Here is a 26951-nt window from a genome sequence, read left to right on the forward strand (position 1 = left end):
TTGAACTGCATGGGGCGGTTTCCCAGGCGCGGGGCGTTGTGGGTAGAGGGAGTCGCCATTAAAGCGCCGGATACTGTGAGGTCTTTAAATTTTTTCTCCTTTCCCCCCCCCCACGAGATATGTGTTTTTGTGAGGGTCAAATTGGCCAGATCGATGTAGGGACGGCACGGTAGCACAGTAGTTAGCACTGCTGCTTCAGAGCTCCAGGTACCTGGGTTCCATTTCCTGGCTTGAGTCTGTGCGGAGTTTGCACATTCTCCTCCTGTCTGCGCGGGTTTCCTCCGGGTGCTCTGGTACCCTCCCACAGTCCAAAGGTTAATTGGCTGTGCTAAATTTGTCCCTTAATGTCCTGAGATGCGTAAATTAGAGGGATTAGCAGGTAAATGTGTAGGGGCATAGGGGTAGGGCCTGGGTGGGATTGTGGTCAGTGCAGACTCAATCGGCCAGCTGGCCTCTTTCTGCACTGTAGGGTTTCTATGATTATTCGGTATCCAGCTCTAATTGTCCCTAAATTAGAGTCATAGAGGTTCGCAGCATGGAAACAGGCCCTTCAGCCCAACTTGTCCACGCCGCCCTTTTTTTTAAAACCCCTAAGCTAGTCCCAATCGCCTATGTTCAGCCCATATCCCTCTTTACCCATCGTACCCATGTAACTATCTAAATGCTTTTTAAAAGACAAAGTTTAATAATATCCTTTCTATAATAGGGTGACCAGAACTGCACACAATTTGATTTATTATTGTCACATGTATTACTGTATAGTGAAAAGGATTGTTTCTTGTGAGCAAGGACAAAAAAAATTACAGCACAGGAACAGGCCCTTTGGCCCCTCCAAGCCTGCACTGACCATGCTGCCCCAACTGAACTAAAACCCCCCACCCTTCCGGGGACCATATCCCTCTATTCCCATCCTATTCATGGATTTGTCAAGACGCCCCTTAAAACTCACTATCGTATCCGCTTCCACTCCCTCCCCCCGGCAGCAAGTTCCAGGCACCCACCATTCACTGTGTAAAAAAACTTGCCTCATACATCTCCTTTAAACCTTGTCCCTAACACCTTAAACTTATGTCCACCTTGTAATTGACTCTTCCACCCTGGGGGAAAAGCTATACAGACAAAGCATACCGTACAAGGAGTCCCCATCAAACATCAAAGATTATGAGGGGCATGGACAGAGTGGATAGTCAGAAGCTTTTCCCCCAGGATGGAAGAGTCAATTACTAGGGGGCACAGGTTTAAAGCAGATATACGAGGCAAGTTTTGTTTTACACAGAGGGTGGTGGATGCCTCGAACTGGTTCTGTGGGGAGACAGGGATTTCTGAACTAGCCAGTTGTCATGACCTGGGTTACCTGGACGGGCAGTGGAAGCAGATTTTATTGGAGCTTTTAATAGGGATAGAGACAAATAACTTCAAACAGGAGCTGGGGGGGGGGGGGGGGGGGGGACACGGTCTCATCATTCAGCAAGCCCTGGCATACGCTTGGGTAGGGGGACATGGCTTCAATCCCATCAGAGCAGCTGGGAAGGGAACTTGCTGTCCTCTTTCACTGGTCTGGCCTCCATGTTTCTCCAGTCCGCACAGTGACATGGACTCAACTGCTGCCTGGGAAATGGCTGGACAGTATTTCTTCATTCGTGGGATGTGGGCATTGCTGGCCAGACCCAGCAATTATTACCCAATAACCTTAATTGCACCCCCCCCTTGAGAAGATGGTGGGTGAGCAGCCATCTTGAATCCACCCCAGTCCCCACGTGTGTGGTGTAGGTACGCCCACACAGGGAGGAGTTCCAGGATTTTGACCCCAGCTACAGTGAAGGAATGGCCAATATATTTCCAAGTTGGGGATGGCGAGCGACTTGGAGGGGGAACCTCTAAGTGGTGCAGTTCCCCCCTTGTCCTTCCAGATGGTGGCGGCAGTGGGTTTGGTGCTGTCAAAGGAGCCTTGGCAAGTCACTGCGGTGCATCTTGTAGATGGTACACATGGCTGCCGCTGTGCGTGTGTGGTGGACGAGGGAGTGAATGTTGGTGGTTGGCTTGTCGATCAAGTGGGGAGGGGGCTGCTTTGTCCTGGATGGTATTGAGCTTCTCGAGTGTTGTTGGAGAGGCGCGCTCGTCCAGGTGAGCGGAGATTGTTGTTGGAGAGGCGCGCTCATCCAGGCGAGCGGAGATTGTTGTCGGAGAGGCGCGCTCATCCAGGCGAGCGGAGATTGTTGTCAGAGAGGCGCGCTCACCCAGGCGAGTGGGTTGAAAGAACCAAGAAATAGCTAGTTTTGCCCGCGACGGTCATACCCCATGACAGAGAATAGTGACACATTTATTCCTGTTATGGAATTAATTCTCCGTCAAAACAGACAGCCTTCTCTTAATCTCACGTTTAATGGTTTATTCCAGATGCATTCTACACGGATAAAGAGCAGCATAGCAATTGTTTTGATATCGACACGAGACTAAGTGTTCCATTTAATGCCAACTAATTTTAAACAAATAAAGAGGAAAAATCGCAGTGAGACAAAACACAGGTCAAAAGGAGATCTCAAAGTCCCAGACTGCTGAGCACAACACCTCCAGACTCGCTCTGGTCCCCCTACTCCTGGTGCTCCCGCTGCCCTCCAGCTTATTTTGTTCCCGGCACACGCCCCTCACTGGAATTTGTTGCCCTCCCCCCCCCCGAAGAAGGTGGCGGTGAGCTGAGCTGCCATCTTGAACCCGCCCTCAGTCTGGTGCGGGGCCAGTTACCAGCCAGGGATAATATTTAATAATACAAAATATTCCTTTATTTTTGGTTAAAAGGTGGCCCGTCCAGTAAGCGTAGAATCATAATGCAGAAGAGGCTCTTCGGCCCATCGAGTCCACACTGACACATTAGAACCCCCCCCGAACCCCCAGCTAATCCCACTTGCCCGCATTTAGCCCCATCGTCCTGAATGTTCTGGCGTGCCAAGTGCCCATCCAGGCACTTCCTACAAGGATGTGAGGCATCCCACCTCCCAAAGCAGCGCATTCCAGACCCTCACCACCCTCTGGGTGAGGTTATTTCTCAAATCCCCCCCCCGCACTTTTAACTCACGTCCCCCTCGTGACTGACCCGTCAACTAAGGCTCCTTACCCAACCTATCCATGCCCCTCAGTCTGGAGTACCTTGATCAGGTGTCTCTCCCCCAACCCCGCCAACAAAAACAACCCAAGTCTATCCAGCCTCTCTCCCTAACTTAAATGTTCCGTCCCAGGCAGAGTCCTGGTCAATCTCCAATGCACCCCCTCCACTGTGTTCACATCCTTCCCCATCATGTGGTGACCAGAACAGCGCAGGAAGTAGCTGACGATAAATCGTTGTGTGATTTCAGGAAGAAATTCGCCATCGCTCTTGGGGCTAAAGGGATATGGGGGGGGGTGGAGTGGGGTATCGGGATATGGGGGGGGGGTGGAGTGGGGTATCAGGATATTGAACCGGATGATCAGCCGTGATTGTAATGAGTGGCAGAGCAGGCTGGAAGGGCTGAATGGCCCTCCTCCTGTTTCTCATTTCCACGTACAGCCAGCTTCTCCAGCCCTGCCTGATAAAGAATTCCACAGGTTTACTGGGATACTACTGGGACTTGATGGCTTGAGTTACAGACTCAGAGATTTACTGCACGGAAACAGACCCTTCAGTCTAACTTGTCCATGCCACCCCTCGTTTTTTAAACACCTAAGTTGTCTCAGTTGTCCGTGATTGGCCCGCGATTGTCCCTCTATACCCATCTTATCCATAAACTTCTTAAAAGACAAAATTGTACCCCCCTCTACTACTGCCTCTGGCAGCTTGTTCCAGACACTCACCACCCTCTGGGTGAAAAAATTGCCCCTCTGGACCCTTTTGTATCTCTCCCCCTCACCTTAAACCTCTGCCCTCTAGTTTTAGACTCCCCTACCTTTGGGGAAAAGATATTGACTATCTCGCTGATCTGTGCCCCTCATTATTTTATAGACCTCTATAAGATCACCCCTCAGCCTCCTATGCTCCAGAGAAAAAAGTCCCAGTCTATCCAGCCTCTCCTTATAACTCAATCCATCAAGTCCCGGTAACATCCTAGTAAATCTTTTCTGCACTCTTTCTAGCTTAATAATATCCTTTCTATAATAGGGTGACCAGAACTGTACACAGTATTCCAAGTGTGGCCTTCCCAATGTCTTGTACAACTTCAACAAGACGTCCCAACTCCTGTATTCAATGTTCTGACCGATGAAACCAAGCATGCCGAATGCCTTCTTCACCACTCTGTCCACCTGTGACTCCACTTTCAAGGAGATATGAACCTGTACCCTGAGATCTCTTTGTTCTGTAACTCTCCCCAACGCCCTACCATTAACTGAGTAAGTCCTGCCCTGGTTCAATCTGGAAGATGCTGGTTAGTCTTTCCTGCTTCAGATTTGGACCCAGCGATGCTGAAGGAAAATTTCCCCAAAGTCAGGATTGCGTGTGGGGTGTGAGAAAGTTACAGCCGGTGAGCTCTCACATGCTACCCTCACCGTTCGGGGTTGGGAAGAGGTGGCTGGCACCGGAAGACCCCGTTGGAGACAACCTTGGACAGGATCGTCTTGTCGAGGTGGCTGGCGCACACTGCCACCACTGGGGCAGCCCTCTGCGCAGGGCAAGGCCATTCTGTCCATCCTGTACCACTCTGGCACTGTGTCAGACCAGTTCAGAGTCGCCCTCCACACGTGCCAGCTTCCTCCTCGTGGCACAGCAGAGACAGATGTCCATCAGGAACGCCCTTTCCTTCCAGCATTACCACCCAGGTTCAGCCTTGCACCTTTCATTCAAGCTGGCACAGATCTCCCTTCCTCTCTATTCTCACCCTCCACCTCCTCAACTCCAAGGAATGGGCTGAATGCACACCTGTGTTCCTGTGTAACAGGCTCAAAGAAGAGGAGCTGAATGGACTCTTCCTGTGTAACAGGCTGGAGGAGGAGCGGGATGGAATGGCCTCCTCCTGTGTAACAGGCTGGAGGAGGAGAGGCTGAATGGCCTCCCCCACTGTAACAGGCTGGAGGAGAGGGGCTGAATGGCCTCCCGCAGTGTCATAGGCTTGACGAGGAGGGGCTGAATGGCCTCCCCCTGTGTGACAGGCTCGAGGAGGAGAGGGGCTGAATGGCCTACCTTGGCCGTACACAGTTGAGAATATCAAATCTGTCCAATTAGTCAGACTACATCGCCACCCTTCCCCCAAAGTTTCCTTCAGACTTTCCCCCCCTCAACTCGGTCTCCAATCCCACCCCCCCACCCCGTTCTAGCATCAGTCTGCATCCCCCCCCCCCCCAGTCAGAAACTTCTCGATGGGTTTAGAGTAAATTTTACTGATTCTCTTCACTCTGTGTCTGTTCCCTCCGATTACTGACCCCCTCCCTCGTCCCTCCCACCCCCCCTCGTCATTGTGACGATGCCATCTCTTCCCTAACCTTCTCCGATGTCCGAATTCAGAGCAGCAGCACGGTGACTGGCCCCATCGAACCCACTGAATAAGATCGCAGACCGTAACCTCAATCCCACCTAACGACCCACCCTCCACCCATAACCTTTCACCCTCCCTCGTCAATCGAGCATCGGCACGGTGGGTTGGCACCGCTGCCTCACAGCGCCCAGGGACCCCCCCCGGGTTCGATTCCCAGCTGAACATTATTGATTAGTGTCACAAGGCTCACACTAACACTGCAATGAAGTCACTGTCAAATTCCCCCGGTCGCCCACACTCTGGCACCTGTTCAGGTCAATGCACCCCTAACCAGCACATCTTTCGGAATGTGGGAGGAAACCGGAGCACCCGGAGGAAACCCACTCAGACACAGGGAGAACACACAGCTGTACAGCACAGTACAGGCCCTTCGGCTCTCAGCATTGTGGCGAGCTGTGTCCAAACCCAAGATCGAGCTATCCCACTCCCTATACATGAACGCGTAACGGGGAAAGGGTGTAACTTCCGCATGAACCCGGGTCCCTGGCGATGTGAGGCAACAGTGCTAACCCACTGTCACTGGGTCACTGTCTGCGTGGAGTTTGTCCATTCTCCCCATGTCTGCGTGGGTTTTGTCCAGGTATTCTGGTTTGTTCCCACAGTTCAAATGGTGGGTGGTAGCTCACATTCCTGCCTAACACGCAGGTACAGAATGGGGTGGCACAGTGGGTTAGCGCTGCTGCCTCGCAGCGCCAGGGACCCGGGTTCGATTCCCGGCTCAGCGCACAGTGGGTTAGCACTGCTGCCTCACGGCGCCAGGGACCCGGGTTCGATTCCCGGCTCAGCGCACAGTGGGTTAGCGCTGCTGCCTCACAGCGCCAGGGACCCGGGTTCGATTCCCGGCTCAGGTCACTGTCTGTGTGGAGTCTGAACGTTCTCCCCGTGTCTGCGTGGGTTTCCTCCAGAGTCACAGAGGTTTACAGCAGGGAAACAGGCCCTTCGGCCCAACTTGTCCATGCCGCCCCTTTTTTAAAAACTCTAAGCTAATCCCAATTGCCCACATTTGTCCCATATCCCTCTATACCCATCGTACCCATGTAACTGTCTAAATGCTTTTTAAAAGACAAAATTGTACCCGCCTCTACTACTGCCTCTGGCAGCTCGTTCCAGACACTCACCACCCTCTGTGTGAAAAAATTGCCCCTCTGGACCCTTTTGTATCTCCCCCCTCTCACCTTAAACCTCTGCCCTCTAGTTTTAGGCTCCCCTACCTTTGGGGGAAAAGATATTGACTATCTCGCTGATCTGTGCCCCTCATTATTTCATAGACCTCTATAAGATCACCCCTCAGCCTCCTATGCTCCAGAGAAAAAAGTCCCAGTCTATCCAGCCTCTCCTTATAACTCAATGCATCAAGTCCTGGTAGCATCCTAGTAAATCTTTTCTGCACTCTTTCTAGTTTAATAATATCCTTTCTATAATAGGGTGACCAGAACTGTACACAGTATTCCAAGTGTGGCCTTACCAATGTCTTGTACAACTTCAACAAGACGTCCCAACTCCTGCATTCAATACAGTCCAAAGATGTGTAGGTTCGGTGGATTGGCCATGCTAATTTGCCCCTGAGTGTCGGGGGGACTAGCTAATGTAAACGTATGGCATTATAGAGATAGGACCTAGATGGGATTGTTGCTGGTGCAGACCCAATGGGCCGAACGGACTCTTTCTGCACCGAAGGCATTCTATGATTGCAAGAATCTGAATAATTCACATCGCAGCTTTATAGAACCTTAGTGAGGCCGCACTTGGAATATAGTGTTCAATTCTGGGTCACCCACACTACCAGAAGGATGTGGAGGCTTTGGAGAGGGGACAGAAAAGATTTACCAGGATGTTGCCCCTGGTATGGAGGGCATTAGCTATGAGGAGAGGTTGGAGAAACTTGGTTTGTTCTCACTGGGGCGACAGAGGTTGAGGGGAGACCTGATAGAAGTCTACAAGATGATGAGGGACAGAGTGGATAGTCAGAAGCTTTTCCCCAGGGTGGAAGAGTCAATTACGCGGGGGGGGGGCACAGGTTTAAGGTGCGAGGGGCAAGGTTTAAAGGAGATGTAGATTTTTTACACAGAGGGGGGTGGGTGCCTGGAACTCGCTGCCGGGGGGAGGGAGTGGAAGTGGATACGATAGTGAGTTTTAAGGGGCGTCCGGACAAATCCATGAATAGGATGGGAATAGAGGGATACGGTCCCCGGAAAGGTAGGGGGGTTTAGTTCAGTCGGGGGCAGCATGGTCAGTGCAGGATTGGAGGGGCCGAAGGGCCTGTTCCTGTGCTGGAATTTTCTTTGAATCTCTCTCACTTTGCCTTAAAAATATTCAAAGAGTCTCATCCCATCCGCCTTCGAAGGAGAGAGTTCCAGAGAACCCCCACCCAAATCCTTTGGGAAAAACAATGTCTCCCTCATCTCCGCCTTAAAAGGGCCACCCCCTAAACGTGGGACCCACCAGGGGGAACAACCTCTCTGCATCCACTCAATGGTTCCGCTAGCGTGGCCTCTCTGCTAAAACTCTGCAACGAGCGTGACCTCCCCCCGTAAAGGCAGCCCTCCCACACTGGGAATTAGCCTGGATTCAATCTGCTCCCCCCCCCCCCAACCCCACTCCTGCACTTAACCCACCCCACAGCCTGAGAGCGGCAATCCCAGTCTCTGTGCCCGAACTGACGTCCCACTCGCACCCCGGAGAGTTTTGGAAAGTTGACACCCTTCGACAGAACAAAATTTTAAAAAAAGCTGGAGTTGGCGAGGACGCAAATTCCAGGCGGGGGGCAGGATGGAGTGTTTCTGTACAAAGTGTTTTAGGCCGTGACATCTTTGGGGGGGCCTTTTCTGGGTGGGGCGCCGTCAGAGACCAAGCGGGAAACCCTCCTTTCGAAGAGCGGGGCAACATTGCGTCTGCCCCTCCCCAGCACTCCTGGCCCCGCACGAGTCAGAGATGCAGCCTCCGGTGAGTCTGCAGGTTGGCGGACTGGCGGAAGCTCTTGCCGCAGACGGTGCAGGGGAAGGGTCGCTCGCGGGTGTGGGTACGCCGGTGGTTGAGCAGGCTGGAGGCGCAGATGAAGCGACGGGGGCAGAGGGAGCAGGCGTAGGGGCGCTCGCCGGTGTGGACCCGGCGGTGGGTCTGCAGGATGGAGGGCTGGGTGAAGCGGCGGGGGCAGAGGGGGCAGGCGTAGGGGCGCTCGCCGGTGTGGACCCGCCGGTGGGTGGCCAGCTCCTTGGCGCTCTTGAAACGCTTGGCGCAGTCGGCGCAGGGGAAGGGGCGGTCGTCGCTGTGCACCCGCTGGTGGGCCAGCAGGCTGGAGGAGCGGGCGAACGACTTGGAGCAGAGGGAGCAGGAGTAGGGGCGCTCGCCCGTGTGGGTACGGCGGTGGGCCTGCAGGTTGCGGGCCTGGCGGAAACGCTCGCCGCACACGTCGCAGGGGTAGGGGCGCTCCTCCGAGTGCACCTGCCCATGCACCTTCAGCTCCTTGGAGCTCTTGAAGCGCTTCTCGCAGCGGGTGCAGGGGAAGGGGCGGGCGTCGGAGTGGACGCCGGCGTGGGCAGTCAGGCTGGAGGAGCGGGCAAAGGCCTTGCCGCACAGCGAGCAGACGAAGGGGCGCTCGCCGGTGTGGACCCGCTGGTGGGCCAGCAGGACGGCCAGCTGGGTGAAGGCCTTGCCACACACCCCGCAGGGGAAGGGGCGCTCCTCCTCGTGCAGGCGCTGGTGTATCTTCAGTTCCTTCTCGCTCTTGAAGCGGCGGGGGCAGCCCCCGCAGGGGTGGGGCCGCTCCTCCGAGTGTACCCGGCGGTGGGCCGCCAGGCTGGAGGAGCGGGTGAAGCCCTTGCCGCAGAGCGGGCAGGCGAAGGGGCGCTCCCCGGTGTGGACCCGCTGGTGGGTCAGCAGGTTGGAGGAGTAGAGGAAGCCCTTGCCGCAGGCCGAGCAGATGAAGGGCCTCTCCCGGGTGTGACTGCGTCGGTGGATGGCCAGCTCCGACGGGTAGTTGAAGGCCCGGGGGCAGTCGCCGCAGGGGTAGGGACGCTCGCCGCCCTGACGGCACCGGTGCCGGGCCATGTTGGAGGAGCGACGGAAGCCCAGGCCGCAGCCTGGGCAGTGGAAGGGCTTCTCGCCTGGACTTCGAGTCTCCGCCGCCGGCTCCGGCTTCTCGGGGGCCTGGGGGGCGGCCGGAACCTCTGAGCTCTCCGTCTGCGCCTCCTCCATCTCTGTCGACCTGCACAAGATCAGAGAGAGGGAGTACGGTGAACCCCACACATACACAACAGCAGAGACTAGTATAACAACCATTGCTCCTTAGTATCCAAAGATGTGTGGGTTAGGGGGATTAGCCATGGTAAATTGCCCCTTAGCATCAGGGGGACAAGCTAGGGTAAAAGCATTGGGGTTGTGGGGAAAAATTGGGATCGCTTACAGGACAGGCCCAATGGGCAGAATGGCGACTTTCTGCACTCTGGGGTTCTGTGATTGTTAAATATTATGAGTGGGGTGGGGTCTGTATTACAGAGACAGAGAGGGAGGGAGGACAGGAACAGACTACCCCAGGGTGGAGGGGGGGAACTAAAGAGGGGGATGGATAGAGGGGAGGCACTAAAGTGCGGGGGGGGGGGGAAGGGGAGGCACTAAAGTGTCAGTGGGGTGGAGGGGAGGCACTAAAGTGAGGGGTGGAGTTGGGGGGGACTGAAGTAGGGGGGTGGGGGGTAGAGGGGGGACTAAAGTGGGGGGTGGAAGGGAGGCACTGAAGTGCGGGGGGGGGGGGGTTGTGGAGGGGGGGCACTAAAGTGGGGGGTGGGGAGGCGCTAAAGTGCAGGATGGGGGGTTAAGTGCGAGGGTGGAGGAGGCGCTGATGCAGGTTTGGAGGATGGGGGCTGATGCATGGGTGGGAGGAGCTGATGTGGGGGGGGGCAGGAATGGGAGCTAAAATGGCGGTCACCTCTACCCAGTCACCCCCGCGCGTCTGAAACCGCCCTATCCGCCAGTCCAGCAGAGGACCACAGCTGCGCATGCGTTCAGGGAGCCTTAGCCATCCAAAACCCGCGCATGCTCCAGTCCGCCCCCCATAGCTGCGCATGCTCAATTTAACTCCACCGCTCCAGCAACCACGCACGCTCAACTCGGATCTCCCGCTCCAGCAGCCGCGCATGCTCAAGTCAGCCCCTCCAGCCCGACAGGCGCCCATGCGCAGTCGGCTGGCTCCCCAGGTGGAGGCGCGCATGCTCGAGTCAGCACCTCCAGCCCAACAGGCGCCCATGCGCAGTCGGCTGGCTCCCCAGGTGGAGGCGCGCATGCTCACTCCAACTTAACGACCCCCCCCCCGCCCCGAGTCGGCGCTTGCGCAGTTCAGGGCGGCGGACACCCGCCTGCGGCATGCTGGGTCAGGGTGGGCTAACCGTCCCCCAACCCCCCCCACCCAACCCCATCCACCTCATCCGCAGCCGATTGTTGTTCGGCTTTTAAATCTAACTGATCTCGATAGACGGTGAGAAGGAGAGAGAAGAAGGAGGAAGAGACGCACATGAATCGGGATTGGCGGCTCTCCCGGTGAGTTTCCCCTCCGCACCGCAAACCTGAGGCGGCAGCAGCGGCTTCAGCGGCGGCGACGACGGCGGGCGGGTGGGTGGGTCGGTCCGGGCACCACGTGACACACCCTCCTTTGATTGACAGCCCGGCCCAGCCAATCGGGAGGCCTGGAGGACCACAGCCGGCGGTCGGTCCTCCCACCAATCAGGAAGGCTCGGCGCCGAGGCGGGGGGGGCGGGGCGGGGCCAGGCTGGACAAAGAGCAGGTCCGCCCACCGATGGGAGTGGCCCCGCCCACCGCATGCTGCTTCTCCTCCTCCCGGCCAGAGGGGGAGCGCTTGTCAGCCTGGCAGCTCAGCACAATGGGCACAGTAGCCAGGAGCTCCAGGCATCTTTCAATCCATTCAAACAACATGAACAATCATTACCTATATCTGTTAATGTATAGGGAGACATATATAATCATCATATAGATATAAATAACTTTAATCATCATTATATATCTGTTAATGTATAAAGTTATTTATATCTAGATGATGATTATACATGTCTCCCTATACATTAACAGATATATAATGATGATTAAAGTTATTTGTATCTATATGATGATTATATATGTTTCCCTATACATTAACAGACATATAATGATGATTAGGGAGACATTTGTAATCATATAGATATAAATAATTTTAATCATCATTATATATTTGTTAATGTATAGGGAGACATATATAATCATCATATAGATATAAATAACTTTAATCATCACTATATATCTGTTAATGTACAGGGAGACATATATAATCATCATATAGATATAATAACTTTAATCATCACTATATATCTGTTAATGTATAGAGAGACATATATAATCATCATATAGATATAAATAACTTTAATCATCACTATATATCTGTTAATGTATAGGGAGACATATATAATCATCATATAGATATAAATAACTTTAATCATCATTATATATCTGTTAATGTATAGAGAAACATGTATTATCATCATATGGATATAAATAACTTAAATCATCATTATATATCTGTTAATGTATAGGGAGACATACATTATCATCATATAGATATAAATAACTTTAATCACCATTATATATCTGTTAATGTACAGAGAGACATTTATAATCATATAGATATAAATAACTTTAATCATCATTATATATCTGTTAATGTACGGAGGGACATTTATAATCATATAGATATTTATTGATATAAAGGACAGACATTATATGATTAAAGTTAATGCGCAGAATAAAATTTCTAAAAATCATTTGGATATTTATAGATATAAATAACTTTAATCATACTATATACCTAACAACCTACTCCACCTAACCTACACATCTTTGGACACTAAGGGACAATTTAGCACGGCCAATCCACCCTAACCTACACATCTTTGGACACCAAGGGACAATTTAGCACGGCCAATCCACCCTAACCTACACATCTTTGGACACTAAGGGGCAATTTAGCATGGCCAATCCACCCTAACCTACACATCTTCGGACACTGAGGGGCAATTTAGCAGGGCCAATCCACCTGATCTATCCATCTTTGGACAGTAAGGAGTAATATGAGAGATAAATTTAATAATCAGATTATAAATATTTGTTTGCTTTTGCGTCTCGCTGAGAACAATCATTTTTTCGAAGGTTTCCATCCCTCCCTTGTAGAGAAGTAGAAGATAGGGACAGGAATGCACCATTCGGCCCCATGTCATCATAGTTCATGTTTATTTATTAGTGTCACACGAAGGCTTACATTAACACCGCAATGAAGTTACTGTGAAAATAGAGTTAGAGAATCTGGTGAACTGGTGCAGGAACAATAATCTCTCCCTCAATGTCAACAAACGAAGGAGATTGTCATCGACTTCAGGAAGTGTAAAGGGGAACATGTCCCTGTCTACATCAACGGGGATGGATAGAAAGGGTCAAGAGTTTCAAGGTGTCCAGATCACCAACAACCTGTCCTGGTCCCCCCCCCCAACGCCGACACTATAGTTAAGAAAGCCCCACCAACGCCTCTACTTTCTCAGAAGACTCAGGAAATTTGGCATGTCCGCTACGGACTCTCACCAACTTTTACAGATGCCCCATAGAAAGCATTCTTTCTGGTTGGATCACAGCTCGGTCTGGGCTCCTGCTCTGCCCAAGACCGCAAGGAACTACAAAAGGGTGGTGAACGTAGCCCCCAATCCGTCACACAAACCAGCCCCCCATCCATTGACTCTGTCTACACTTCCCACTGCCTCGGGGAAAAGCAGCCGGTATAATTAAGGACCCCCCCCCACACACCCCGGACATTCTCTCTTCCACCTTCTTCCATCGGGGAAAAGATACAAAAGTCTGAGGTCCCGTACCGACCGACTCAAGAACAGCTTCTTCCCTGCTGCTGTCAGACTTTTGAATGGACCTACCTCGCATTAAGCTGATCTTTCTCTACACCCTCGCTGTGACTGTAACACTACATTCTGCACCCTCTCCTTTCCTTCTCTATGAACGGTATGCTTTGTCTGTACAGCGCACAAGAAACAATACTTTTCACTGTATGTTAATACATGTGACAATAATAAATCAAATATTAAGTGAATTCCAATGAGTATAGCCTCAATCTACTCAGCCTCTCCGCAAGAGCCAACTCTCTCTCTCTCTGACTCCTCTCTTTCTCTCTCTCTTTCTCTCTCTCTCTGTCTCTCTCTCTCTCTTTCTCTCTCTCTCTCTAGCTCTCTCTTTCTCTCTCTCTGTCTCTCTCTCTCTGTCTCTCTCTCTATGTCTCCCTCTCTCTCTGTCTCTCTCCCTCTCTCTCTGTCTCTCTTTCTGTCTCTCTCTCTGTTTCTCTCTTTCTGTCTCTCTGTCTCTCTATCTCTGTCTCTGTCTGTGTTTCTGTCTCTATCTCTCTTTTTTGTTAAATAAGATGTCTCACAACACCAGGGTAAAGTCCAACAGGTTGATTTGGTAGCGCGAGTTTTCAGTCACTCACCCGATGAAGGAACAGTGCTCCGAAAGCTCGTGCTACCAAATAATAATTTTAACCTGGTGCTGTGAGACTGTTTACTGTGCCTAACCCAGTCCAACACTGGGGGCTCCACATCACTGCTTTTATTGATGTGTAATAATCCAGAATCTTAACTGAGGATGAAACGTCACTCCTAACGCGACTCAAATCCATCAAAGCTAGCACGAGGGGGCATGGCTTTAAATTAAGGGGGGGTAGTTATAGGACGGATGTCAGGGGTAGGTTCTTTACCCAGAGGGTGGTGAGGGTTTGGAATGCCCTGCCTGCTGCGGTTGTACATGCGCCTAGTTTGGGGGCATTTAAGAGATCTGTGGATAGGTTTATGGACGAAAAGGGATTGGTTTAGATTAGTGGGTCAGTGTTTTTTTTTAAAAAACTGGTCGGCGCAACATTGTGGGCCGAAGGGCCTGTTCTGCGCTGTAATGTTCTATGTTTCACCGTTCTGCCTCATCTGCCCTTCGTCTTTCCCACTCTGGGACACGGGAATGAACAGGGAGATGAAACATCAATAACAAACCATCAGTCCTTAATCTGTCTTTGAAACCAAGATCCCGAGACGTGGCATGTTTTAAACAAGCTCGATTTATTGACACAGGATATGAAACTCCAGTCTGGTTATTTGGATTTTGACATCTTGTTGAAGTTGGACAAGACATTGGTAAGGCCACACTGTGTATGGCTCTGTTCACCCTACGATAGAAGTCTTAAAGCTTATTTATTTATTAGTCACAAGTAAGGCTTACACTAACACTGCAGTGAATGATTGTGAAATTACCCCCAGTCGCCACAATCCAGGGCCAGTTCAGGTCAACGCACCCTAACTGACACGTCTTTCAGACTGTGGGAGGAAACTGGAGCACCCGGAGGAAACCCACGCAGACACGGGGAGAACGTGCAGACTCTGCACAGACAGTGACCCAAGCCGGGTTCGATTCCCTGCTCAGCGCACAGTGGGTTAGCGCTGCTGCCTCACAGCGCCAGGGACCCGGGTTCGATTCCCGGCTCAGCGCACAGTGGGTTAGCGCTGCTGTCTCACAGCGCCAGGGACCCGGGTTCGATTCCCGGCTCAGCGCACAGTGGGTTAGCGCTGCTGCCTCACAGCGCCAGGGACCCGGGTTCGATTCCCGGCTCAGCGCACAGTGGGTTAGCGCTGCTGCCTCGCAGCGCCAGGGACCCGGGTTCGATTCCCGGCTCAGCGCACAGTGGGTTAGCGCTGCTGCCTCACAGCGCCAGGGACCCGGGTTCGATTCCCGGCTCAGCGCACTGTGGGTTAGTGCTGCTGTCTCACAGCGCCAGGGACCCGGGTTCGATTCCCGGCTCAACGCACAGTGGGTTAGCGCTGCTGCCTCACGGCGCCAGGGACCCGGGTTCGATTCCCGGCTCAGCGCACAGTGGGTTAGCGCTGCTACCTCTCAGCGCCAGGGACCCGGGTTCGATTCCCGGCTGGGAGAAGGCTGGGGGAAGGGGGGCGGGGGGGAGAAGGCGGGGGAAGTGGGGAGAAGGCTGGGGAAATGGGGTGAAGGCCGGGGGAAGTGGGGTTTGGATGAGATGAAAGGCAGCCCTCATCATATAGAATGGTGCAGCAGGCTCAAAGGGCTGAATGGCCTACGCTCCCTCTTCCTACCTACATGAGGCCTTTCCTCACACTGTGGTCACAACTCCATCTCATTGGTACATACAAATCCATCAATCACTGCTTTTAATCGATGTGGAGATGCCAGTGTTGGACTGGGGTGGGCACAGTAAGAAGTCTCACAACACCAGGTTAAAGTCCAACCAGTTTATTTGGCAGCGTGAACTTACGGAGCGCCGCTCCTTCATCTGGTCAGTGAAGGAGTTGTCTCACAAACAGGGTATATAAAAACACAAACTCAATTTACACAATAATGGTTGGAACGCGAGTCTTTATAGGTAATCAAGTCTTAAAGGTACAGACAGTGCGAGTGGAGAGAGGGTTAAGCACAGGTTAAAGAGATGTGTATTATCTCCAGACGGGACGGTTAGTGAGATTTTACAAACCCAGGCAAGTCGTGGGGGTTACAGATAGTGTGACACGAACCCAAGGTCCTGGGTGAGGCCGTCCTCGTGTGCGGAACTTGGCTATCAGTCTCTGCTCAGCGACTCTGTCGTGTGTCGTGAAGGCCGCCTTGGAGAACGCTTACCCGCATATCCTGTGACCGCTGGAGTGTTCGCCAACAGGAAGGGAACCATTCTATCTGGTAATTATCGAGCAGCGCTTGTTCATCTGTTGTCGTAGCGTCAGCATAATCTCGCCTACATACCATGCCTCGGGACATCCTTTCCTGCAGTGTATCAGGTAGACAACGTTGGCCGAGTTGCGACAGTGTGTACCGTGTACCTGGTGGGTGGTGTTCTCACATGAGATGATGGTATCCATGTCGATGATCTGGCACGTCTTGCAGAGGTTGCTGTGGCAGGATGTGTGGTGTTGTGGTCACCTTAGCATGGACAATCCACCAAACCCGCACATCTTCAGACACTAAGGGACAATTTAGCATGGACAATCCACCAAACCCGCACATCTTTGGACACTAAGGGGTAATTTGTCCACCTAACTTGTACATCTTTGGACAGTAAGGGGCAATTTAACAAGGCCCATAGACTCAAGACTGTGTTTCATTTGGTATAGAGAATTCCTAAGATTCACCACCCTCTGTGTGAAAAAAACTTCTCCTCTTAGTCCCTTATTTTAAAAGTGTCCCATTAGATTAAATTGCACCCTTAGTGTCCAAAGATGTGCAGGTTAGGTGGATTGGCCATGCAAAATTGTCCCTTAGTGTCCTAAGATGTGTAGGTTAGGGTGGATTGGCCATGCTAAATTGTCCCTTAGTGTCCAAAGATGTGTGCGTTAGGTGCATTGGCCATGCTAAATTGCGTCTTAGTATCCAAAGATGTGCGGGTTAGGTGCATTGGCTATGCTAAATTGTCCCTTAGTGTCCAAAGATGTGCGGGTTAGAACATAGAACATTACAGCGCAGAACAGGCCCTTCGGCCCACGATGTTGCGCCGACCAGTTAAAAAACAATGACCCACTAATCTAGACCAATCCCTTATCGTCCATAAACCCATCCACGGATCTCTTAAACGCCCCCAAACTAGGCGCATTTACAACTGCAGCAGGCAGGGCATTCCAATCCCTCACCACCCTCTGGGTAAAGAACTTACCCCTGACATCCGTCCTATAACTACCCCCCCCTTAATTTAAAGCCATGCCCCCTCGTGCTAGCTTTCTCCATCCGAGGAAAAAGGCTATCACTATCCACCCTATCTAAACCTCTAATCATCTTATATGTTTCAATAAGATCCCCTCTTAGCCGCCTTCTTTCCAGCGAAAACAACCCCAAATCCCTCAGTCTCTCCTCATAGGACCTCCCCTCCATACCAGGCAACATCCTGGTAAACCTCCTCTGCACCCTCTCCAAAGCCTCCACATCCTTCCTGTAATGTGGGGACCAGAACTGCACACAGTACTCCAAGTGCGGCCGCACCAGAGTTGTGTACAGTCGCAACATGACGCTGCGACTCCTAAATTCAATCCCCCTACCAATAAACGCCAAAGGTGCATTGGCCATGCTAAATTGTCCCTTAGTGTCCAAAGATGTGCAGGTTAGGTGCATTGGCCATGCTAAATTGTCCCTTAGTGTCCAAAGATGTGCAGGTTAGGTGCATTGGCCGTGCTAAATTGACACAAGTGTCAGGGGGATCAGTAGGATAAATTGTTAGGGTTATGGGGATAGGGCCTGGGTGCAGACTCAAAGGGCTGAATGGCCTCCTTCTGCACTGTAGGGTTTTCTGAGAAAAGACAGTCCCCTTCAAACCTGGAATCAAACCAATGAACCTCCTGTAAACCACCTCCAAGGGCACCACATCCTTCCCCAAAGGAGGTGCTCCAAAACTGATCACAATACTCCAAGCGTGATCTCACCAACACCTTACACAGCTGTAACAGTGGATGGTTAGCCAGGGTCGGGTTGTCCGGTGGGGCAGGAGCGATGGGCTAAATGGCCTGCTTCTTCTCCCACCTTCCGATCATGATTGGGGTGGTCAATTTCACAGGGGGGCCTCTGGGACAAGAGGCGAGAGGGAGAAACCATTTTCATTGACGGAGGGGTGGAGATCCAGATGTACATAGATCGAAGGTGATTGGCTAATCTGGGATGTGGTGCCCGGGGGGCATGAGTACGGGGGGGGGGGGGGGTGGCGGATGGGGGAACAGGTTTGACTGAGACATAGGAGAGGGAATTGGATTATTAACTGAAAGAGTGTGTGGGGTGTCACAGGGAGAGAAGGCAAGTGCCATGTTGGCCTTCATTGGGAGAGGTTTGGAGTACAGGAGCCAGGGTTGTGTTGTGATTATACAGGGGGCCTCAGTGAGGCCACACCGAGAGTATTGTGGGCAGTTTTGGGGTCTCCTTTTCCGAGGAAGGATGTTCTCGCTCTGGAGGGAGTGGCAGCGAAGGGTTTCCCAGGACGGATGTACGAGGAGAGATTGATGAGGTTAGGGTTGTTTTCGCTGGAGTTTGGGGGGGCAGGGGGGGAATCTCACAGAGATTTATCAAATTCTAACAGAATTGGACAGGGGTAGATGCAGGGAGGGTGTTCCCGAGGGTGGGGGGGGGAAGTCCAGAACCAGGGGGTCTGAGGATTGGGGGCGGGGTAGACCATTTAGGACGGAGATGGGGAGACATTTCTTCACCCAGTGAACCTGTGGGATTCATTCCCACGGGAAGGAGTTGATGCCAAAATATTGGATGTGTTCGAGAGGGGGCTGGCTGGAGCATTTGGGGGGGGCAAATGGGATCACACGTTATGGGGAGAAAGCAGGATTAGTTTATGGAATTGGACGATCAGCCATGATGGTGATGAAGGGTGGAGCAGACTTGAAGGGCTGAATGGCCTCTCCTTCTGTCTTTTATATCTCTGTGAAGGTGGAGACAGCGAGGTGATCGATTGGGATGATTTGATTTGATTTATTATTGTCACGTATTGGGATACAGTGAAAAGTATTGTTTCTTGTGTGCTAATACAAAGCATACCATTCATAGAGAAGGAAAGGAGAGGGTGCAGAATGTAGTGTTACAGTCACAGCGAGGGTGTAGAGAAAGATCAACTTAATGTGAGGTAGGTCCATTTCAAAAGTCTGACAGCAGCAGGGAAGAAACTGTTCTTGAGTCGGTCGGTACGGGACCTCAGACTTTTGTATTTTTTCCCAATGGAAGACTGTTTGGGGTGCGTGGGGTCCTTAATTATCCCGGCTGCTTTTCCCCCGAGGCAGCGGGAAGTGTAGACAGAGTCAATGGATGGGAGGCTGGTTTGTGTGATGGACAGGGCTATGTTCATGATCCTTTGTAGTTCCTTGCGGTCTTGGGCAGAGCAGGAGCCCAGACCGAGCTGTGATCCAACCAGAAAGAATGCTTTCTATGGGGCATCTGTAAAAGTTGGTGAGAGTCCGTAGTGGACATGCCAAATTTCCTTCGTCTTCTGAGAAAGTAGAGGCGTTGGTGGGGCTTTCTTAACTATAGTGTCAGCGTGGCGGGGAGGGGGACAAGACAGGTTGTTGGTGATCTGGACACCGAGAAACTCTCGACCCTTTCTACTCCATCCCCGTTGATGTAGACAGGGACATGTTCTCCTTTACATTTCCTGAAGTCGATGACAATCTCCTTTGTTTTGTTGACGTTGAGGGAGAGATTATTGTTGCCGCACCAGATTCTCCATCTCATTCCTGTGCTCTGTCTCGTCATTGTTTGAGATCCGACCCACTACGGCGGGATCATCAGCAAAGTTGAGAATCGAATTGGAGGGGAATTTGGCCGCACAGTTGTAGATGTACAAGTATCGGAGGGGGCTGAGAACACAGCCTTGTGGGGCACGAGGTGCTGTTGCCGATACTGATTGCGGTCTGTGGGTTAGGGAGTTCAGGATCCAGGGAGGAGCTGAGGCCCAGGCCACAGGAAAGAGTTAGAGTGAAATTTTAGCAGCGTAGAACGAGAGTGAAAGATAGAATTGGAGATTCTGCCGAGCGCAGCTTGCAGGAAGTTGCCTCGCTCCAGCTCCATCTTGAGTTGGTCTTGGAGACGTACAAAACAGACAACAAAGGCTGCTGTGACCTTTGCTTCTTCAAACATTGAGGAATACAGGAGGTGGTAATCAGGCACAGGGCGATAACGGAGTTTAAGGAGCAGGAGAGGGATAGTGTGGCGCTTACATTCAGTGAGGTGTACCCTTCGCTCCTCCGGACAATTGGAAAACCCTTGGTCAACTTGACGGTGCAGTTGTTCCCATCCCCCTGCTGAGCTAACTGGAGGATGCAGTGGAGCCTGAGCTCTGTGGGCTCAGCTGAAGGGCCACTCCTTGGCCGACTGGGCAAAGGAGTGGCCACAGAGGGGTTGACCCAGCGATGCCGCAGCAGGCTGGAGGTGGTGGCAAGTTTGCGGGTGCAAGCCGGACAGGCGGTGGGGTTGCGCGGCCCCCAGGCCCGATGCCCAGGCAGCGGTCAGATGCCAACCCTGAGGGGGGGCAGAGGAAGCGCTTGCTGCAGACGCACAGGGCCCCTTGCACTCGCTGGTGGCGGGCCAGATTGGAGGAGCGGCCAAAGGTCCATTTGTGTGCGTGGCAATCGTAGGATCCCTCGGCACCGTGCTCCACCCCTCCCCGGCTGGGGAGACTCCACCCCCGAGCGATTGCAACGAGTGGGGGGACATCCGGATGCGATATTTCCATTGGGGGCGTCACTTTAACACCCTGCCCCTCACGAAAACTCGGGTTCCTCGGAACGCTGCTGGAGTCTCGAGTGTTGGACCTTCAAGTTCTCCAATAAGGCCATGATGGTTCCCACCCCCCGCCCCATATGTTCTCCTTGGGCAGCACGGAGGCACAGTGGTTAGCACTACTGCCTCACAGCACCAGGGACCCGGGTTCAATTCCCGGCTTGGGTTACTGTGTTTGATTCGATTTATTATTGTCACATGGATTAGCATACAAGTATTGTTTCTAAGGTGCACAGACATACTGTTCATAGAGAAGGAAAGGAGAGGGTGCAGAATGTAGTGTTCCAGTCACAGCGAGGGTGTAGAGAAAGATCAGCTTAATGCGAGGTAGGTCCGTTCAAAGGTCTGACAGCAGCAGGGAAGAAGCTGTTCTGAAATATGATTTATTACTGTCACATGTACTGGGATACAGTGAAAAGTATTGTTTCTTGTGCGCTATACAAAGCATACCGTTCATACAGAAGGAAAGGAGAGGGTGCAGAATGTAGTGTTACAGTCACAGCGAGGGTGTAGAGAAAGATCAGCTTAATGCGAGGTAGGTCCATTCAAAAGTCTGACGGCAGCAGGGATTCGAACCTGGGATTGATAATGTGGCGATAACACCACCAGACCATTGCTTACCCTAAATTGCCCCTTGGTGTCCAAAGATGTGTAGGTTAGGGTGGATTGGCCGTGCTAAATTGTCCCTTAGTGTCCAAAGATGTGTAGGTTAGGGTGGATTGGCCATGCTAAATTGTCCCGTAGTGTCCAAAGATGTGTAGGTTAGGGTGGATTGGCCGTGCTAAATTGCCTTTGTCGGGGGAATTAGCAGTATGAATACCTGGGGTTACGGAGATAAGGCCTGGGTGGGATTGTTGTCATTGCAGGCCCGATGGGCTGAATGGCAGTTCTACACCAGAGGGATTCTGTGATTCCCAGACAGCATGTTGCAGTAAAAGATTCTGTTAAGTTTCAGACCAACGGTGACACAGTATGTTAGCAATGCTGCCTCACAGCTCCAGGGACCCAGCTTCAATTCCCGGCTTACGTACTGTCTGTGCGGAGACTGCACGTTCTCCCTGTGTCTGCATGGGTTTCCTCCGGGTGCTCTGTCTTTCTCCCACAGTCCTAAAGACGTGTGGGTTTGACGGATTGGCCATGATAAATTGCCCCTTTGGTACTGTTCTATAAAACTGTATTCCAATCTATCCTTCGGACTGTGGGAAGAAACTGGAGCCCCCGGAGGAAACCCAGACACGGGGAGACTCCACACAGACAGTGACCCGAGCCAGGAACCGAACCCGGGTCCCTGGCGCTGTGAAGCAGCAGCGCTAACCCACTGTGCGCTGAGCCGGGAATCGAACCCGGGTCCCTGGCGCTGCGAGGCAGCAGCGCTAACCCACTGTGCGCTGAGCCGGGAATCGAACCCGGGTCCCTGGCGCTGCGAGGCATCAGCGCTAACCCACTGTGCGCTGAGCCGGGAATCGAACCCGGGTCCCTGGCGCTGCGAGGCATCAGCGCTAACCCACTGTGCGCTGAGCCGGGAATCGAACCCGGGTCCCTGGCGCTGCGAGGCAGCAGCGCTAACCCACTGTGCGCTGAGCCGGGAATCGAACCTGGGTCCCTGGCGCTGTGAGGCAGCAGCGCTAACCCACTGTGCGCTGAGCCGGGAATCGAACCTGGGTCCCTGGCGCTGCGAGGCAGCAGCGCTAACCCACTGTGCGCTGAGCCGGGAATCGAACCTGGGTCCCTGGCGCTGCGAGGCAGCAGCGCTAACCCACTGTGCGCTGAGCCGGGAATCGAACCCGGGTCCCTGGCGCTGCGAGGCAGCGGCGCTAACCCACTGTGCGCTGAGCTGGGAATCGAACCCGGGTCTCTGGCGCTGTGAGGCAGCAGCGCTAACCCACTGTGCGCTGAGCCGGGAATCGAACCCGGGTCCCTGGCGCTGCGAGGCAGCAGCGCTAACCCACTGTGCGCTGAGCCGGGAATCGAACCCGGGTCCCTGGCGCTGTGAGGCAGCAGCGCTAACCCACTGTGCGCTGAGCCGGGAATCGAACCCGGGTCCCTGGCGCTGCGAGGCAGCAGCGCTAACCCACTGTGCGCTGAGCCGGGAATCGAACCCGGGTCCCTGGCGCTGCGAGGCAGCAGCGCTAACCCACTGTGCGCTGAGCCGGGAATCGAACCCGGGTCCCTGGCGCTGCGAGGCAGCAGCGCTAACCCACTGTGTGCTGAGCCGGGAATCGAACCCGGGTCCCTGGCGCTGCGAGGCAGCAGCGCTAACCCACTGTGCGCTGAGCCGGGAATCGAACCCGGGTCCATGGCGCTGCGAGGCAGCGGCGCTAACCCACTGTGCGCTGAGCTAGCCCCTTTGTTCAGCCTCCTCTAAAAACTGTCTCCAGTTCTGGGCGCCGTAGTCGAGAGAGGATGTGAAGTCGTTGGAGAAAGAGCGTAATGGAGATTCACGAGAATGATTCATACAATTCTTACAGTGCAGGAGGCCATTCAGCCCATCACCCTATCCCAATAACCTCACACACTAACATTAGCTAATCCCCCTGACACTAAGGGGCAATTTAGCACAGCCAATCCACCCTAACCTGCACATGTTTGGAGTGTGGGGAGAAGCCCACACAGATACGGGGTGAAGGGGGAGAATGTGCAGACTCCACACAGACAGTGAGTGAGTGACCCCAGGGCGGAATCGAAGCCTGGTCACTGGCGGTGCAAGGCAGCAGTGCTAACTGACTGTGTCACCATGCCGTCTGGTCCCAGGTGCTCTCAGTTGGTGAGTGGGAATGTAGAGATTGGGATGAATGAGGGGACGAGGGGGAGATGGAGGGAGGATTTTAATGGAGATGGGGAAGGGGGGGTGGAGGGGAGATGGGGAAGTGGAGAGGGTGGAGGGGAGATGGGGAAGGGGAGAGGGTGGAGGGGAGATGGGGAAGGGGAGAGGGTGGAGGGGAGATGGGGAAGGGGAGAGGGTGGAGGGGAGATGGGGAAGGGGAGGGTGGAGGGGAGATGGGGAAGGGGAGAGGGTGGAGGGGAGATGGGGAGGGTGGAGGGGAGATGGGGAGGGTGGAGGGGAGATGGGGAGGGTGGAGGGGAGATGGGGAGGGTGGAGGGGAGATGGGGAAGGGTAGGCTGGAGGGGAGATGGTGGAGGGGAGATGGGGAAGGGGAGAGGGTGGAGGGGAGATGGGGAAGGGGAGAGGGTGGAGGGGAGATGGGGAAGGGGAGAGGGTGGAGGGGAGAGGGTGGAGGGGAGATGGGGAAGGGGAGAGGGTGGAGGGGAGATGGGGAAGGGGAGGGTGGAGGGGAGATGGGAAAGGGGAGAGGGTGGAGGGGAGATGGGGAAGGGGAGAGGGTGGAGGGGAGAGGGTGGAGGGGAGATGGGGAAGGGGAGAGGGTGGAGGGGATATGGGGAAGGGGAGAGGGTGGAGGGGAGATGGGGAAGGGGAGGGTGGAGGGGAGATGGGGAGAGGGGATTCAACTGGAGATGGAGATGGGGAAGGGGAGGGGGGATGGGAGATGGGGAAGGGGAGGGGGGATGGGAGATGGGGCAGGGGAGAGAGGGTTTGACTGGAGATAGAGATGGGGAGGGTGGGGGGGGAGAGGGGATTTGAATGGAGATGGGGAAGGGGATTGGGAGGGTGGAGGGAGATGGAAATGGGGAAGGGGAGGGGAGATGGGGAGGGGAGGGGGGAAATCGAATGAAGATGGGGAGGGTGGATGGGGGAAGGGGAGGTAGAAGGGAGATGGGGAAGGGGAGGGGAGATGAGGAAGGGGAGGGGGAATGGGGATTGGGGGATAGAAGGGAGATGGGGAAGGGGAGTGCGGAGGGGGAAGGAGTGGAGGGGAGGGGGGTCAGGAGGCAGGCTCCTGTGTCCCCCCATCGCCAGCGTGGACCCGCTGGTGCTTGAGGCGGGCAGAGGACTGGGAGAAGCCCTTGCCACAGACGGCGCAGACGAAGGGGCGCTCGCCGGTGTGGACCCGCTGGTGGATGGCCAGAGTGGAAGAGAGGGCAAAACCCCGGCCGCAGGTGGCACAGACGTAGGGGCGCTCGCCGGTGTGGACCCGGTGGTGGACCAGCAGGGCCGCCTGCTGGACGAAGGCCTTGCCGCAGACCGTGCAGGCAAAGTCCTTGGCGCCGGTGTGGGTGCGGCGGTGGGCCTGCAGGTTGCCCGAGTCCACGAAGCGCTTGCCGCAGAGCGGGCAGGCGAAGGGGCGCTCGCCGGTGTGGGTGCGCCGGTGGGTGCGCAGGTTGCAGAGCCAGCGGAAGCGCTTGCCGCAGAGCGGGCAGGCGAAGGGGCGCTCGTCCGTGTGCACCCGCTGGTGGGTGAGCAGGGAGGAGGACTGGGTGAAGGCCCGCCCGCAGTCGGCACACACGTAGGGCCTCTCGCCCCGGTGCAGGCGCCGGTGCGCCACCAGCACCGAGGACTGGGTGAAGGCCTTGCCGCAGTCGGGGCAGACGTAGGGCCTCTCGCCGGTGTGCACCCGCTGGTGGGCCAGCAGCGTGGAGGAGTGGGCAAAGGCCTTGCCGCACTCGGCGCAGACGTAGGGCCGCTCGCCGGTGTGGCCCCGCTGGTGGACGCTGAGGCTGGACGGGTCGGTGAAACCGTTGCCGCAGACGGAGCAGGTGTAGGGCCGCTCGCCGGTGTGCACCCACTGGTGGGTCAGCAGCCCCGACATGCGGGCAAAGGCCTTGCCGCAGCGGGGGCAGGAGTGGGGCCTCTCGCCGCTGTGGCCCAGCATGTGGATCTTCAGCTGCGAGGGGTAGAGGAAGCCCTTGCCGCACACCGGGCAGGGGCAGGGACGCTCGGCGCCGTGGCTCCTCTTGTGTCGTGACAGGTTGGACGACTGGGTGAAGCTGCGGCCACACACCGGGCAGCTGTAGGCCTTGCCTCCTCTCCCTCGGCCCGAGTCTCCGCCGACGCTCCCTCCTCTCGGCTCCGTCGAATCCTCCGGCTCCGCGCTTCCTGTCTCCTGCGCTCCCTCCATCGCGCACGTGCCTGTCTGGGTGTGGGGGGAATCAGGAAGAAAAATGCCGGAGCGTTAGAGGCGGGACAGGCAGCGAGGGGCAGATCGGCCTGCTACTGGGGCTTGGTTTTCATGTCACACCATCTGTAACCCCCACGACTTGCTTCGGCTTGCAAAATCTCACTAACAGTCTAGCTTGAGACGATACACATCTCTTTAACCCGTGCTTAACCCTCTCTCCCTACTCATCCTTGGACACTGAGGGACAATTTAGCACGGCCAATCCACCCTAACCTACACATCTTTGGACATTAAGGGACAATTTAGCACGGCCAATCCACCCTAACCTGCACATCTTTGGGACACTAAGGGACAATTTAGCACGGCCAATCCACCCTAACCTACACATCTTTGGGACACTAAGGGACAATTTAGCACGGCCAATCCACCCTAACCTACACATCTTTGGACACCAAAGGGCAATTACCATGGCCAATACACCTAACCTATAAGTCTTTGGACATTAAGGCGCAGTTGAGTTGGATGACCAGCCATGATGGTGATGAGTGTTGGAACAGGCTTGAAAGACCTCCTCTTCCTTCTATCTTCTCTGTTTCTGTGTCCTTGAACATAAATCATGAACAATGGAGTTGAGGATTCCAGTGTTTTATATTGCCTGCACGACAGTAGTGGCACGTTAGTTAGCGCTGCTGCCTCGCAGCGCCAGGGACCCAGGTTCAATTCCCAGCTCGGGTCACTGTCTGTGTGGAGTCTGCACATTCTCCCTGTGTCTGTGCGGGTTTCCCATGGGTGCTCCGGTTTCCTCCCACACTCCAAAAGACGTGCTGGTTCGGTGGATTAGCTGTGCTAAATTCCCCCTCAGTGTCCCTGAACAGGCAACAGAGTGTGGCGACTGGGAAATTTTCAGAGTAACATCATTGCAGCATTAATGTAAGCCTATTTGTGACACTAATAACGATGTGGATTTGCTGGCGTTGGACTGGGGTGGGCACAGTAAGAACACCAGGTTAAAGTCCAACAGGTTTATTTGGAATCATGAGCTTCTGGAGCACCACTCCTTCATCAGGTGAGTTATAAGGAGAGGCTGGATAGACTGGGACTTTTTTCTCTGGAGCGCAGGAGGCTGAGGGGTGAT

At 54.0% G+C, this 26951-nt stretch overlaps 1 protein-coding gene across 1 annotated transcript; it reads right to left on the bottom strand.

Annotated features, from left to right (window-relative positions):
• Positions 1 to 8103: 8103 nt before the first annotated feature.
• On the bottom strand, positions 8104 to 25828 carry LOC145339332 (uncharacterized). Its single transcript, XM_080183759.1, has 5 exons — positions 24692 to 25828; positions 20465 to 20814; positions 11282 to 11397; positions 11002 to 11173; positions 8104 to 9702 (listed from the first exon to the last, which is right to left on the bottom strand). The coding sequence occupies exons 1-5, from the start codon at positions 25814 to 25816 to the stop codon at positions 8424 to 8426; spliced, it is 3042 nt and encodes a 1013-aa protein (XP_080039885.1). The 5' UTR covers positions 25817 to 25828; the 3' UTR covers positions 8104 to 8423.
• Between the last annotated feature and the right edge of the window lie 1123 nt (positions 25829 to 26951).

The sequence above is a fragment of the Carcharhinus amblyrhynchos genome, unplaced genomic scaffold (assembly GCF_965287045.1).
Source record: "Carcharhinus amblyrhynchos unplaced genomic scaffold, sCarAmb.v2.hapA scaffold_406, whole genome shotgun sequence".
NCBI classification, from domain to species: domain Eukaryota; kingdom Metazoa; phylum Chordata; class Chondrichthyes; order Carcharhiniformes; family Carcharhinidae; genus Carcharhinus; species Carcharhinus amblyrhynchos.

Bases quoted from the DNA above. Each gene is read 5' to 3' on its own strand.
- LOC145339332 (XM_080183759.1), bottom strand. From the start codon at position 25,816: ATGGAGGGAGCGCAGGAGACAGGAAGCGCGGAGCCGGAGGATTCGACG. The intron at 20,815-24,691 runs GCCTCCTGACCC...CGTGAGGGGCAG, and splicing joins ATGGGGGGACACAGGAGCCT to GGTGTTAAAGTGACGCCCCC. The intron at 9,703-11,001 runs GTGCGTCTCTTC...GATCTTGTGCAG, and splicing joins AGCCGCCAATCCCGATTCAT to GTCGACAGAGATGGAGGAGG.